Here is a 15,148-nt window from a genome sequence, read left to right as displayed (position 1 = left end):
CCCATTGTGTGTTATAGCTGCTTGGCAACTTGTCTTTCCTTGATCTAGACTGTGCCTGCAGTGTGTGTTGTGCTTTGTGACACTGTCATTGAAGTTGGGCCATTCATTTGCCGAAAGTCCCTTAGAGTTGTTTTCTCTGATTTGACCCATACCAAGTGTAGTCTCCAGGATTTAGGTGGGGCTGCATGTCTGTTGAACCATCAGTCATGCAAGGGCCACTGTGGATCTGTTTGTGCCGTGATCCCTTGCTGAGGGGATCCCCAGGTTTTCTTCACTGTAAAGATAATTTCTTCTTTGTGATAAGTGAGGGTTTTTTTTTTTGTTTTTTTTTTTTGAGACAGCGTCTTGCTTTGTATATCAGGCTGGCTCTGAACTCACTGTGTCACCCAGGCTGGGCTTGAACTTGTGGCAATCCTCCTGTCTCAGCCTCTCTCCCGAGTGCTGGGTGCCACCACACCCAGCTCTTACAGATTATTATTATTTTTGTTTTCTACCAGGGATCAAACTCAGGACCTTGCACTTGAGAGTCAGGCAGCGACACAGATACACACTGAGCTAAATCCCCAGCCCTCTTATAGATTCTTTACCCTGGAGTCAGAAGCTTGTTCTCTGCAGCTTTGGCCTGGAGGAGTGAGGTCCAAGTGTGGATGGGGTTGGTGATTGTTGTAGCTGGAGATGGAAGGGTGGGCATAAGCCAGAGACACTTTTCCTACAGGTGACTTGGGTGACAGCTGGGCCCTTAACCATTCTGCAAGGCTGACCCCAAATCTGCCATGCAGGATTCCTTCCCACTCACCCATTGGTTCAACACATGCTTAGTGGCCGTGGCCTCTGATGCAGGCACCATCCCCAAGCATTGTGCTAACTGCACAGACACAGTGGAAAGTAAGGAGGACACTGTCAATGCTTGCATGAGCTTGTAGTCCGTCAAGGCACAGAGGCCAGAAATTAGAACATCATCACTTACACATGTGTGAAATTAATGAAGGGGAGAGAAAGCATGGGGAAACTGAGGATGGGAGCCAGCCCAATGCAGGGCTGGCATAGGACAGGAGAGGGAGCCAGGAGCTCTAGGTGTATTTAGGCACTGGAAAGCAGCCAAGGTGACTGGGGTCTGTGATCACAGGCATGCAGGTGAAGACACAGTAGACTGAGCCAGGTCACGGGAGGCCTCAGGGCCAGCGTGGAGCATGTGGGGGTTGCACTTAGGCTCCTGGTAAGAGATCCTCCTTTCAGAGAGGCACTGGACAGCAAGTAGCATTTTGTGGCAGCTTTAATTGAAATCTGCAGGGGCTGTCTGTGCATGGCATGGCTGGTCTGAGAGGGGTTTGTACCCAGAGGAACTACTGTGACATCTGCACCTACTTGGTGGCTGCCACAGAATGCAGTCAGGAGCCACTGATCCAGAGGAATTCTGTGCCTCTTCTGGATGAGCCCTGAGACACATGCTTCTTCCCACTGCAGAGCACACCTGTGTGTTTTTTGTGTGAGCTCAAGAGGTCACGTTGTGAGGGTCTTGTTACCAAGCAGCAAGGCTGGGTGGATGTGGAGCAGAGGGACAGCTTGGACACGGACTGCAGGGTGTCTTGGGTGGGGAGTGGCACAGAGGATGCATGTGGCATGTGCCAGGACCAGCAGTGCAGCAGTGACGTGACCAGGGCCGGCTGCAGCAGTTGAGTCCTATGGGGTGAACCGTGTGGGAAGGAGGCATCCTCCTGGTCACACTTGCATGCTCAAGCCATGTCCCCAGAGCCCTCGGTTAACCCAGTCCTGAGGAGAGCACTGTGTGTCACAGACTGGTTACAATTATATCTCCCTGTTCTCCCAGCAGCTGTGTAAAGTACATATGACTCTCCAGGGAAACCTTACCAATGGCCTTCACTGCTGAGAAGCCTGAACAATAAAGAGCAGACTTCCAACTCAAACATCATTAGGCTTTGTAGGCTTTGCCCCAGTTCAGTTTCTGGCAGAACTATTGTTTGCGCTTACACATGATGTTTTTGGTTCCCTCCCTCTGGAGTTTAGTTTACTTCCTGTGCCTCTTTCTGATAAGCCATCCCCATAGTTGGACTTGGTATGTGAGTGTCCAAAGGAGAGTTGTGTGGGAACGGCCTGTTCTTCTAGAAAAGCAGAGTCCTAGACCCTGCTACTGCCAAGCTGAGCAGCAAAGGCTCTGGGCCATGACTTTCCTGGGTTCCAAGAATATTCCAGTTTGTTAGCATCCCAATGCCTTTCCCCTGCCCCATGCTGGGAAGGAGGTGGAAGGGCCTCAGTTTCCCCCCATGGCCTCCAGCCAGCCAGAGAGCAGTGAGCTCTATCTCTCTGAGACTCTGAGTGTGTAGCCTTAAGTTAGGCTGGAGGGTAAGTTAGCAGAAACAGCTCTGCCTGGTCCCAGGGAGCCTGAGAGCAGGGCGGCTGCCTACACCCAGGCCCAGGAAGCAGGGTTGTCCTGTGAGTAAGTAGGAGGCCAAGCCTCATTGCTCGGACCACTCAAACCCAGCAAAAAGAGTGTGATAAAGAGCAGGAATGCAGAAATGGTGAAAGCATGGCTCTCCCTTGCGTGACTTCACAGTTGAAGAGCGAGCTTGAAGTTGGGCAGCTGCATGACTTCTCTGACAGGTTTGGGGCTGTTAATGACTTAGGACTCATGAACATTCATTCAGCTTTTACACACTGCTGTCAAGGCCCCCTAATTAGTTCTGATAATATTGCATGTCTGAAGCAAGCCATAAAAATGACAGTTTTAATCAGTTGTTGACTTGCAAGGTCAGTCTGTAGCCTTGAGCATCTTGACATCTGGGACATCAGCAACTGACATTTCAGAGAGCCGTGGGAGAAGAGATTCCATGCTTCCGTTGATGCTGTTTGTTGCCTTCACCCCAAACAGAAGTAGACACAGGCAGGTGGAAATACTCAGCCCACAGGATGGTGTGTTTTGACACAGTCACATGTTGTATTAATAGACACAGGCCTTGGTGGTGCAGGATAGGTCTCTGTCCTTGTCTTCCTAGTGGTGAAACACGCTGCCATCCCTTGCACTGTGCAGTGCTGACAGTAATGCAGGGGACTGCACAGCTCCTAGAGGCATTGTTCTGCATGACCTGTGAGTGAGGCAGGTTCTCCTCTGTGGGGCCTGGAACAATGGGATGGTGACGAATGTACCGAAAACTTAACCATGGAATTGGCCCGTTCCAGAACAGCATAGTGTTTGCACCATTGGTAGGTTTGCACTCTTGATGATGAGGACTCACCTGGGTGGATCAGAGTAGTGGGAACAGGTGGAAGAGGCATTCATAGCTTGATGTAGCAGAGGACACAGGACCTAACAATCATCTGACCCCACTAGACAGAAGCAGGCCCATGCATTTCCACAAGGCCTGCTCCAGAGGTGCTGTGCATTGTTCCCCATCAGCCAGCAGAGTCGTGGGTCTCTGGCAGGGGTGTGCTCCCCAGGGCCAGCTCAGAAGCTTTGACATTTGCAAGATGACATTGGCATCCTGGAAGGAAGGAGCCTTGGCTGTTCAGGAAGAGCTGCCGGTGCAGGTTGCAGCACTGAGGTTGCAGTTTTTCTCCTGTCTTGCATTTCTGGAGATGGCCCTGCAGTGTCCCCAGTGTGCTGGAACTGAGCTGCACGGCAAGGATGTGGTCTTCCTCAGTACGCCAGCTGCTGCCAAGTCCTTCTCATACTGTGCTTCAGTGACAGGTCCTCCAGTGCCTTTGTAGAGTTGTCATTGTGGTTGATAAAAACTGCTGGAGTTTTCTAAGTAGGTTAAAGCAAATCCTACGTTACTTGCGCCATTTTCTTTTTCCTGTGCCGTGTTGGGTCACACTCATCCCAAACGGGGAGATCATCTGAGGAAACAAGTTGCTGGTTGAAGTTGTTTAGCAAAGAGGCAGGGCTGAGTAGTAGAAAGAAGCCAGAGGTCAGACAAAGGTCTACTATCTAGAATATATAAAGAACCGAAAAAAATCAGACCCCCCCAAATTCAAAGACCCAATCCAAAAATGGGCATCTGAAATGAACAGACATTTCTCAGACAAAGAAGTAAAAGCAGCAAATAAACATATGAAGAAATGCTCAACATCACTGGTCATTTGAGAGATGCAGATGAAAACAACACTGAGATTCCCCCTCACCCCAGAAAGAATGGCTGCTATCAAGAAATCAACCAGTTTCGAAGCCTGCTGCGCAAGTGCAAGGACCGGGGTTCGATCCTCAGTACCAAAAAAAACCAAAAGCAAAAAAAAAAAGAAAAGAGAAATCAACCAATGGGGCCAGGGATTTAGCTCAGTGGTTTTGCCGCCTGCTGTGCAAGTGCAAGGACACAAGTTTGATCCCCGGTACCAAAAAAAAGGGAAAGAAAAAAAAAAGAAATCAACCAATAGCAAATGCTTGTGGGGAGTGGGGAGAAAGGAACCCTTCTCCATTGTTGGTGGGAGTGCAGACTGGTGCAACCACTGTGGAAATCAGTATGGAGACACCTCAAACAAATAGGACTAGAGGTCCCCATCTGACCCAGCCAGGCACTCACGGTCTGCGGGGAGCTGCGGTCTGGGCGACATGGGCGGATGGACCATGCGGCGGCAGTGGCAGGTGGGTGAGAGCTTGCAGGCCAGCCTGTCTATGGCCCCGGGCATCCTCCTGCTGTGAGAACCAGGAATCTGTCCCCAGATTCTGGCTTCCTCCAGGGCGGGGGTGGATGTGGGGAGGCTCCTGCTCCCAGCCAGGGTCACACAGAGGGCTGGGAACTTGAACTTCGTGATGCCACCTCATGGATGGGGAGCCAAGACCCTGCCCGGAGTTTCCAGGGTCACCATGGGAAATGAGATGCCAGGTGGGACCCAGGCCAGAGCCCCCACCATGCCCCGGGCCAGGAGGCTCTGTCCAGCCCCCCAGCTCTGGCTTCTAGGGGGGAAACTGGTGCCCAGGCTCAGCCGGCAGCAGCCTGGCAGGGACCAGAGCTGTCCTGTACGGGCAGGTGGCAGCATGGAGCTGCCCACCTCCAGCTGCCCTCCTCCCTCTGCCCTGTCTCGGAGGCCCCAGTGTGGTGGGGGAGGCCCAGGAGCTGGGGGTGTGGGCAAAGGTGTGGGTGCAGGTCTACAAACAGAACCCAGGGCTGCGCATTGTGGGGCGAGGATCCCCACCCAGCTGTGTGGCCTGAGGCCCGAATGTGATGTAGACAGCTCCAGCTCGGCCTCTTCACACCTGTTCTTCCCTGGCTCATCTGGCTCAGCCCCTGGGGCCCTGGCCGGCCTCACCCAGCTGCTCCTCAGGGGGCCAGCACTTGGCCAAGCCCCACAGGGGGGGCGAGGAGGGAGATAGGGATGGGGGGCATGAATGAGAAGGGCCCTGGACTTTTGGGGGCCCCAGCCCAGCTGCAGAGGGCTCAGGGTGCCCAGGTGCAACGTTCTGTCCAGGTGGTGGGGACAGGGAATACCAAAGGAAGCACAGGGGACTCAGGCATCCCGGGGCGGGGTGTGGGGGTCAAGGCCGCCCCACCGGGAGGTGACCTTCCTTAGTTCCTCAGCTCCTTCTCACGTGACCTTCTGGAAGGGGCCTGGAGCCCATTGTTCCCTGGCAAGCTAGCACCCCTGTCCGCCCGGCTGCACAGGGCAGAGAAGGAAGTGGGCTGGGCCGGGCCTGGTGAGATCCAGTGCGAGGTGCAGGGTGCCGGGAACACAGGCTCACACGTCTGTGCCCCACCTGCACGAGGGTGTGTGTGCCACACCGGCCCCTGGTGCTTCATGGTTCCTCATTGCATCTCCAACAGGCAGTGGGGTGGGATTATCACCCCAGCTGCAGGGCGAGAGCATCTGGACTAGGAAAGCTTCTGCAGCTGGCCCAGGCTTAGTGGATTTGGACCCAGATGAGGCAGCCTCCAGCCTCACTGCCTGTCCCTCCCTAAGCCCTGAGTGGGATGGGGCTTACCTGAGTCATGGCCAGGATGGAGTGGGCAGTGCAGAGATGCAGGGGTGGCCTGGGGAAGCCATCAAGCGTCACCACCATGTCCAAACACCAGAGAGAAGTGGCTGGGTGTGGTGACACACATTTGTCATCCCAGCACTTGGGAGGCTGAGGCAGGAGGAACCCTGTAAGTTCAAGGCCAGTCTGTACTACTTAGTGAGACCTTGTCATGAAAGAAAAAACAAACTAAATCATTTTTAAAAATTAAATAAACAAATGCTGGTCTAGGAAAATCCATCCTCTCCATCTTCTGCCCCCGCCAGACAGTGCACTCCCTACTGTTTCAGTCTGTGCTGGCCTCAGGCTCCTTTGTCACCTGAGCAGTCCTTTCCCGGGGAGTAAACTGTCCCAGGGCAAGATTCACTGGGTGGATGTGGAAGGGGACCCCAGGGACTGGGTCCATTTGCACAGGAACCAGGGGACTCTTGGGGGAAACCACCCCTGAGGGTGAAGGGTCAGTGTTCCCTGCAGGAAGCAGTGAGCAGGTTTGGGGGAAGGACGGTGGCCCAGGAGGTCCAGCTCAGAGTCTCAGCGAAGGCTGGGAACAAGAGGAGGGTGCGTTAGACTCCATGTGGCTCCTGTGTCGAAGCAGCTTTCCTGTGTGTCACTGTCTCTCCTGGGTCTGCTGTGCTGTCCCCTGGCAAGAGCTGCTTCTGCCTCCAGCTGCTCACCTGCCTGCCACCCCTGAGTCAGAGTGGGACAATGCCCCAACGAGGCCCATTGCCAGCTGACCTGTGAGCCCTGACCCATAAGCCTGGCTCATAAATGAGCCTGGCCCAGCAGACTCCTCTCTTGACCACATGGTGTCTGTTCTATGGACATTGTCCTAACGGTGCGGGAGACAGGCCTGGGGTGTGGGGTATGGTCCTGAGCCCCTCAGCCTCCACTTTGCAACTTGTAACCTCTGAGCCCTGGTTCCATTCCAAGATGACCTCATGGTGCCCACTTCCTGAGGTTGACGTGAGGACAGCCCGAAAGAATGTGTGTGTCCAGGAAGGGCCAGGACTGAACTGGCCCATCTGTCCCTGGCCTGCGGTGGGGACAGGATAACAAGCACAGGGGCAAAGTCTCTGTCCTGTTCTTTCTGCTCTGGGAGAAGGGGCCCTTTGCCAGCCGGTTAAAGATTGGCCAGAGGTGTGTGAGACGCTCAGGCTAGCACTGGTCCACTCAAGGCCGGGCAGAGTGGTGGCCAGTGGATAACCAGTGGACCAGTGGCCAGTGCAATCTGTCCTTGAACCTCCCGAGGGGCCTGGGCCTTGCTGGATCTTGGATGGACACGTGGCAGCATCACTTACTTCATTTCATTTCTTTTAATTGTAAGACAGAGTTTTGCTCTGTTGTGCGGGCTGGCCTTGGAGTCACAGCAATCTTCCTGGCTCAGCCTGCTGAGTGCTGGGACTGCAGGTGTGCATCACCTCACCTGGTTTAACATCAGATATTTTATATGTGCAACAGGGGTGCATAGGGGAGTCTCCTTCCACTCCAGGAGCTCTGGAAGAGGCGCTATGTTGCCCTCAGCCTGAGGTTCCTGGGGCTAGGCCATGTCTCTGCCCTCAGACAGGGGGGACTCTGAGTGCCAGGCTGTGTCTTCCTGCTGGATAGCAGTCCTTGGGCAGGAGCATTTCTTCCTTCCCTAGGAATATGGTGTCTGGTGCTGGTTGCACCCTGATCCCCCTCAGGTGGGATCCCCAGGACAGAGCTGTGCTCTTCTCTGCTGCGAACTGGGCTGGCTCTCTCCCAGCTGCAGGCTCCTTGCCTGTGCCCTGGGTTTGAGGACATAGATGAGTAGGACCTGAGGGGTGCTTCCTCCAGTGGGACCCAGCACCGAGCATCTGCCTATACTTCTGAGATGTACTATTGTCTTCAAAACCACAACAGCTGTGATTATTTCCAGAATGGTGGGCAATAATGCCACTGGAAGAACTCTTTCTTTTTAAAAAAGTATTGGGAATTGAGCCCAGGGTCTTTTCTCTGAGCTACATCCTCAGCCCTTCTTTGTGTCAAGACAGGTCTCCCTAGGTCACTAAACAGCCCAGGCTGGGCTCAAACTTATCATCCTCCTGCCTCAGGCTCCCAGAGTGCTTGGGTTACAGGTGTGAGCCACCGCACCCAGAAGGTTCTGTGGGTTCTGACAAATGTGTGACCAATGGTTGACCACCACCACAGTATCATAGGGTGTAGTGGCATGGCCCTAAACTTCTGTCTGCTTTTCCTTGCCATTCATCTCTTACCTTGAGCTTCTAATCTTTTTCTTTTCTTTTTCCAGTGCCGGGAGTGAACCCAGGGCCTTATGATGTAGGCAAGCACTGTACCACTGAGCTGTACCCCTAGTCCTCACCTCCCCTGGTCTTTTTCTGTTTTCATAGTTTTGCCTCTTCCAGAATGTCAGAGTTGGAATCACATGGTATGTCACCTGTCACTTAGCAATATACATTTAAAGTTCCTCCGCATCTTTCTGTGGCTCTGAGAGTCCATCTCTTTCTTAAGAGAATCACACACAATATTTTATTGTGTCTCTCTTTCTTACAGAGATTGTGGTAGCCAGCTGTGGTAGCACACGCCTGTGATCCCAGCACTCGGGAGGCTGAGGCAGGAGGATCACAGTAGTTTGGGGCTAGCCTTGGCTGCATAGTGAGTTCAAGACTAAGTTGGACTACATGGAGAGTCCTTGCCTCAAAAACAAACAAACAAAATGATTGTGGTAAAGTAGAGATAAAACTGAACATTGTAGGACCGGGGATTTAGCTCAGGGGTTCCAGTGCCTGCCTTGCAAGGGCAAGGTCCGGAGTTCGATCCCTGGTGCCAAACAGCAAACAAACAAACTAAAACTTAACATTGTAACCATTTGAAATTTACAGTTCTGGAACTAAGTACATTCCTAATGTTGTGCAACCCTTTCTGTCCATTCCCAGGACTCTTTCATCATCCTGATCAGAAAGTGCATTCATTAAATAACAACCTCCACCCCTGCCTGCCTCCTCTTGGCCCCTGGCAGCCTCTATTCTCCTTTCTTTCTCTCTTCCTTGCACCTCATGTAAATGAAATCAGATAGTACCTATATTTTTGTTTTTGCTGTTGGGTTTACTTCACTTAGTGTAATACGTTTTTTAAAAATTCCTTTTTTTAGTTTTGTGAATCGGGGTCTTGCTATGTAGTTCAGCGTGGTCTTGAACTCATTATGCAATGTAGGCTGGCTTTGAACTCACAGACATTTATAGCTAAATGGATGCATATTAAGCCCATACTCTTAAGTGCAATAAATAGGACACAGATGTGTAAATACCGAATAGTTTCTCTAGTGCGAGAAACTGATAGTGTAAATAAGGATACACATGGATGAAATGGCCTAAAAACATATTTCTCAGATTGTGCTTCCATCGTGTGTCATATGACTGTATCAAAATGTAAATTAGGGAGAAGTTTGGCTTATGTGGAGTCTGCTAGCTAACTGGAATTTTTTTTCCAGATCATTATTTGTTCAGTGTTGGTTTGGGGGACCTTCCTGAAACAAATCACATCCTCTGGTGTCTTGTTGGTGCTTGACATGCTTTTTTAAGTTATATGGAAAAATGTTTAAGTGCTTTTCAGTTTTGTTTTGGTTGAGTTCCACTGTATTTGAATATTATTGTAGTTTTCTCTCCCCTTGCATTGTTTTTCTTTGAGTGGTTTTAATTTTTTGTATGTGTGTGTGTGATAATGAAGTTATTTAAAAAAAAAAAAGAATTGTATCTCCATAGAGCTTTCTTTGACTTATTTATTTACTTATTATTATTTTTTGTTTTGTTTTTTGAGACAGGTCTCACTATGTAGCCTAGGCTGGCCTTGAACTTGTGGCCATCCTCCTGCCTCAGCCTCGCCAGTGCTGCAATTACCACCACCCCTAGCTAAAACTGTTCTTTACAAAGAAGAGGAGAGAAAGAAGATCAAGGCCCCACGGGTGCCCATCCCCTGCCTTGGCTGCCCAGGCCCCTTCATTTGGAGAAGCGCAGTCGTGCCTGCATGTGCTCGCAGCGGGGCGGCTTCATGGTCAGCCCGTAGATGGGGGTCATGTCCACCTTCGTGGTGGGCGGCACGCTGAGCTCCAGCCGCTGCAGCAAGATGGCCAGGAACAGGAAGATCTCCCACCTGCCCTGAGTCTCTCCGATGCACCGGCGCTTGCCCAGGCTGAACAGCAGCACCTTATCACTCAACGTCTTGTTGATGGCAGTGTCATTGGCCGTGAGGAATCGCTCGGGGCGGAATTTGGAGGGATCCCCCCACTGCTTCCTGGAGAGAGCAGAGGACCTTGTGGGCTGGGGAGGCCAGGAGGCCCAGGAGGCTCCCAGTTGGCCTTCTGTAGAGAGCACAGGTGTCCGAATACAGTGAGAGAATGAAGGCTTAGTGCATGGGACCAAATGGGGAAGCTTGGTGCTTATTTCCTTCACAGAGCTCCCTCTAAAATGTTCAGCCTCATGCTGGGTGCGGTGGCACTCACCTGTGATCCCAGCACTTGAGAGGCTGAGGCAGGAGGATCACTTTGAGTTCGAGGTTAGCCTGAGCTACAAGGCCAGCCTGAACTACATAGTGAAACACTCTCAAACAAAACAAAACAAAACAAAACAAAATAAAACAAAACCAACAAAGATCAGCCTTGATTAATTTGTTATTTTGAAGAAATAATGCTTTGTCAAAAGGAAACAGCCGCCAGTGGTGGTACAATGCCTGTAGCTCCAGCACTCAGGAGGCCAGCCTGGGTTACAGTGTGAGTTCAAGGCCAGGCTGGACTGCATGGTGAGACTCTGCCTCAAGAAGCCAAAAACAAACAAACAAACAATAAAAGAAAGATGCAGAAGCAGAAAGAGTCAGTGACACTGTGACACTTGAGTAATCCTAGTTACTCGGGAGGACACAGTGGGAGCATTTCACTTTCAAGACCAGCCTAGAAACTTAGTGAGACCCTATCTCAAAATAAAATGAACAATGGGCCGGGGATTTAGCTCAGTGGTTTTGCTGCCTGCTGCGCAAGCGCAAGGACCCGAGTTTGATCCCCAGTACCAAAAAAAATAAAATAAAATAAAATGAACAATGGGCTGGGGATTTATCTCAGTGGTGCCTCTGCCCACCTCCAAAGCACAGAGTCCCGAGTTTGATCCCCGGTACCAAAAATAAATAAATAAATAAATAAATAAATAAATAAATAAAATGAATAAGTCTGGGGATATAGCTCAGTATGAGGTCCTTATTCAAACCTCAGGACCACAAAAAGAAAGAATGACATTAAAAGAAGGAAAACAAAGCCAGGTAGCAGGAGGATCACCAGGCCAGCCTAGGCTACATAGTGAGAGCTTGTCTCAAAAAACCAGTAATAATGATGATGATGATGATGATGATGATGGTAAAAAAGAAAACATGTTCATTTTCATCCTACCCCAAATATGGTGGTAGCAAAGGCAATCATAGAAGGCCCTAATTTATGTGTAATATTTGAAATGGTTATTGATGGCACAAGTATAGATAACACTTTCACGCTCAGGAGTGTCCCAGAGTGGATGGCACATTCTGTGGTTCCCTTGCTGTAGACTAAAGTGGGGTTCCAAAGAGCAGTCTGTGGGCTCAGAACCTCAGAGTAGCCTCCCTTACCCACCAGTGTAGAATTTTGTGCTGGCAAACTCTGTTGCAGACTTCCTGGCCATTTCTTAGGGGCGCCATAGAACACACTGATCTGAATTTTGTCTCTTGGCATAAACTCTCCAGCAGTTGAGGGTCTCCTCCTTGCATACACAGTTCCAGGGAACAAACAGCTCCCCTGACTGCAGAAGCCACAGCACCCACCGTGCCACATACTCACGGGTCGTGGTTGACCTGCCACTGGTTGATGAACACGCAGCGCTCCTTGGGGATGTGGAAGCCGTTCAGTATGGTGTCCCTGGTTGTGCTGAGGAGGGAAGAGGGCTCTGTCATGCTTGGGGGCTGGAAAGCTGGGGCGTCTTTCTCCTCCTTCCTCCTACCTCACATCTGTGCCCCACAGTCTCCATGCCCCTCTGTGAGAGACGGTATGAGGGGCAGGGAGGAGGGGAAATTATCCTGGCTCTTCCTCCACTTCAACATGGTGCACAAACTTCTCTTTGTGCCCAATTGTGTGCTGTGCCATTTTTGGGTGCAGAGACAGGCAGTCTGGGCAGGCCCTAGTGCTTCAAGTCTTTTCCCTTTCTAAGATAAAGCCTTGGTAAGTTGCCCAGGCTGGGTTGGAACTTGTGATCCTCCTGCCTCAGCCTCCTAGAGTGCTGGGATTACAGGTGTGTGCCATCATGCCCGCCTTGTTTCAAGCCTCTTGCTCCTGGAATAACTGGACCAACATGTAGGTGGAAGTGGACATCAAGCTTGGGTTGGGGTTGACCATGGGCAAGGGCAGGGTATGTGGCTAGAAGTCTGTCCAGGCAACGGTTCTAGCATAAGCTGGATTGGAGGGTTGGTGGGGCAGCCTGGCTGCAGAAGGGGGCATGTGTGACAGCTGAGGTCACAAGGGTGACCTTCTCCTGGGCTCTGCATGGTTGGATCATGAATGGCCAGATGGGGAGCTGGGGGTCCACAGGAAGCTGCTGTCATGGCTGGAAAGGAGACCCGAGAAGGAGCCAAGGGAGGCACCAAGAAGCTGGGAAGGGGGACATGGCGGAGCCCAGGGGCACAGGCCCTGCAGCCTCACCTGTGCGTGATGGCGAAGGGCACGAAGGAGGAGTGTCGGAAGACTTCCAGGATGAAGGCTTCCAGGTAGGGCAGCTGGGGTCGGTCTGCCAGCTGGGGCCGCCGGTCCTGGCCAATCACAGTGTCTGCAGAAACGAGGGTGTGCAGAGGTCAGGAGCTGCGAGGACTGCCCCATGGCATCCGTGTCCCCCATCGTACCATTTGTCACTGTGTGGGACTACATCTCATATGTCTGATACTCTACAAATCCACTCAACATTTTCTGGGACCTGGGCTTGCACATAGTAGGGACATAATAGGTATTTTAATTTATTTTATCTGGGGATCCGGTCTTGCTGTGTAGCCCAGGCAGGCCGGGAATTTGCTGCAGTCCTCCTGGGAGTACAGGGACACGCCACCATGCCCAGCTCTAACAGATATTTTTAGGTTGAACAAATGCCCTGAGGCCCAAGTGCCTCCTGAGCCCAGGGCTGGGGCATCACATACCCAGCTCCTTCTGGATCTTCCTCTGGATCTCTGGGTTGGTCACAAGGTACAGGAGGGACCAGGTGATGGCGGTGATGATCGGCTCAAAGCCTGGGCAGCCCCGAGTGAGAGGAGGGAGAAGGAGACAGGAGCAAGGAAGCCATGAGCCCCACGCACCCCTAGGAGCAGAACATGGATTATCTCTCCAAAGGGCAGGGGTTGACTCATTATCATTCAGGGAACCTGAGGCCCAGAAAAGGACGGAGATTCGATTGAGTTTCCACTGGGACTGGACAGCCCAGCTTGAGCTCCAACCCTGATCCCAGGCTGGGTGTCTGTGTCCTGGACCAGCCGGTGTGTGGTCAGCAGGTGCGTGGCTGGGCTCGGGCTGGCACAGATGTGTGTGAGCAGAGTGCGGGGCTCTGGCTCCTACCTGCCAAGAACAGGTCATTGACCAGGTTGATAACCTTCTTCCGGGGTATCAGGTTGTCATTCACCCTGGGGTCCTCCTCACTGTGCTTGAACAGGGCACTGACGATGTCCTGGACATTGTTCTGAGGGGACACACTCTTGAGAACAGTTCCAGGATGAAGGCTGGACCCAGCCCCAGCCCACCTGGTGCATCCCCACGGCCTGGGCAGGGTGAGCGTTAGGAGCGGGGCCACCCTGGCTGGTTTAAAGTGTCATTAATGCCCCCTTTGACCCTTCATCCTGAAAACCCTGGGGCTCCAGGTCAAAGGAGGAAGAGGTTGGTGTGACCACAGGGAAGAAAAGTGACACAGAGCTGGGGATTAGCTGCTGTTGGGGTTCAGGTTCCTGCAGAACAAAAGCTTTCTCACTCCTCTAATAATAGGTGCCTTTCACAGGCTTTTCTTCCCAGGGCTTTGAGTGGGCCCAAGAGGGAGGCTATAAGGATAAGGAAACAGGCCCAGAGAGGGGAGGGGTGGCCCCCGGTCCCCGGTCCCCCCCAGGCCTTGGCAGCACCACTGCCTCATGGCCACCTTGGACGGACACATCGCATCCCAGGCGCACCTTGTCAAAGTCCTGGTAGTGCTCCTGGACCATCTTCTGCAGGAAGTGCAGGAACCGCTCATTGAACCTCTTGAACCGCTGCAGCATAGGGTTGGGCAGGTAGCGGAGGATGGGGAAGAAGTCCACGGGGTTGGTAGAGGAGGCGTTCTCCACGAAGTCATTGCTGGTTGCCACGATGCTGAGCATCTCCTCGCTGGTTTGGGGGAAGTTCTTCCCAAAGCACATGGCGCCAATGACATTGGCCACTGGCCCCACCAACTGGATGAAGGGATCAAAGCACCCAGGCCCTGCCATGAGCTCCAGCAGCTTGCTCACGAGGCGATCAGCCTCCTTGCTCGTGTGCTCCTCCAAGTAGCAGGAGGAGGATGAGGCCGGGTCTGAGGCCACCGAGAAACTCTTCAGGGCGTCCTGTGCCAGGCGCCGCCGGGCAGCCCACACGGGGCCTGAATCTGGGTTGAAGATCATGCTCTGGCCATCAGTGATCAGGGTGACACTGTAGAGGTCGGGCCGGCCCTTGAAGTCATCAGCCTGCCGCACCAGGGCCTGGCGGATGGTGTCCAGGCCGCTCAGCACCACCACGGGTGTGGAGCCAATGCGGATCTCGATCACATCCCCATAGCGCTCACTCAGCTTGGCCAGAGCCAGGTGCGGGTTCTTGCCCAGGGTCAGCACATGCCCAATCAGTGGCCAGGCCCAGGGTCCCGGGGGTCTCTTCAGGTCTTTGGGAAACTGAGGCCTGGAAGCTCTGACTACCCAGAGTACCAGGCAGAAGATGGTGGCAGCCAGGAACAGCTCCATGGCCGAGAAGGGAAGAAATTGGAACAATGCCATCGGTACCAACTGCAAAGGAGAAGGGTGGAAGGGACAGGCTGAGGATGGAGATGGTTCTATCTGTTCATTCAGTCAATCAGTCACCCATTCAGTAAGTACCGAAGCATTCTGAGCTCAGCTCGAGGCTGGACCCCAGATGACTAAGATGCATCCTGAGAGGTGCCCTGAGCATGT

General features: G+C 52.5%; 1 protein-coding gene and 2 long non-coding RNA genes across 6 annotated transcripts; 1 reads left to right on the top strand and 2 right to left on the bottom strand.

Annotated features, from left to right (window-relative positions):
• Positions 1-307: 307 nt before the first annotated feature.
• Positions 308-7,003, bottom strand: LOC147828335 (uncharacterized). Of its 3 annotated transcripts, none has more exons than XR_015450932.1 (3): positions 5,930-7,003; positions 4,533-4,792; positions 308-3,899 (listed from the first exon to the last, which is right to left on the bottom strand). It is a non-coding gene; the product is annotated as an uncharacterized LOC147828335 (long non-coding RNA). The 3 variants fall into 3 exon arrangements; XR_015450933.1 differs by having other exon boundaries at positions 4,533-4,645; positions 5,930-6,840; XR_015450931.1 differs by lacking the exon at positions 5,930-7,003 and having other exon boundaries at positions 4,533-4,814.
• LOC147828334 (uncharacterized) lies at positions 4,745-9,962 on the top strand. The gene is made up of 2 exons (XR_015450934.1): positions 4,745-4,835; positions 9,762-9,962. It is a non-coding gene; the product is annotated as an uncharacterized LOC147828334 (long non-coding RNA).
• LOC147828333 (cytochrome P450 1A2-like) lies at positions 9,702-15,014 on the bottom strand. Of its 2 annotated transcripts, none has more exons than XM_087210226.1 (6): positions 14,144-15,014; positions 13,545-13,665; positions 13,133-13,222; positions 12,648-12,771; positions 11,793-11,879; positions 9,702-10,231 (listed from the first exon to the last, which is right to left on the bottom strand). In XM_087210226.1, the coding sequence occupies exons 1-6, from the start codon at positions 14,972-14,974 to the stop codon at positions 9,937-9,939; spliced, it is 1,548 nt and encodes a 515-aa protein (XP_087066352.1). In that variant the 5' UTR covers positions 14,975-15,014; the 3' UTR covers positions 9,702-9,936. The 2 variants fall into 2 exon arrangements, with proteins under 2 accessions (XP_087066352.1, XP_087066353.1); XM_087210227.1 differs by lacking the exon at positions 9,702-10,231 and adding an exon at positions 10,565-10,743 and having other exon boundaries at positions 14,144-14,980.
• Between the last annotated feature and the right edge of the window lie 134 nt (positions 15,015-15,148).

This window comes from Heterocephalus glaber, unplaced genomic scaffold (genome assembly GCF_053883595.1).
Source record: "Heterocephalus glaber isolate CG9 unplaced genomic scaffold, H.glaber_assembly_v1.0 deba00001140, whole genome shotgun sequence".
In the NCBI taxonomy this organism is placed as follows: Eukaryota; Metazoa; Chordata; class Mammalia; order Rodentia; family Bathyergidae; genus Heterocephalus; species Heterocephalus glaber.
Note: the sequence above shows the minus strand (reverse complement) of the source record. Positions and strands in the feature narration are given on the sequence as shown.

Coding starts and splice junctions, on each gene's coding strand:
- LOC147828333 (XM_087210226.1), bottom strand. CDS start 14,974: ATGGCATTGTTCCAATTTCTTCCCTTCTCGGCCATGGAGCTGTTCCTG. Junction 13,223..13,544: donor CAATGACCTGTTCTTGGCAG/GTAGGAGCCAGA, acceptor GGGGCTGCCCAG/GCTTTGAGCCGATCATCACC. Junction 10,232..11,792: donor TGGCAGGTCAACCACGACCC/GTGAGTATGTGG, acceptor TGCTCTCTCCAG/GAAGCAGTGGGGGGATCCCT.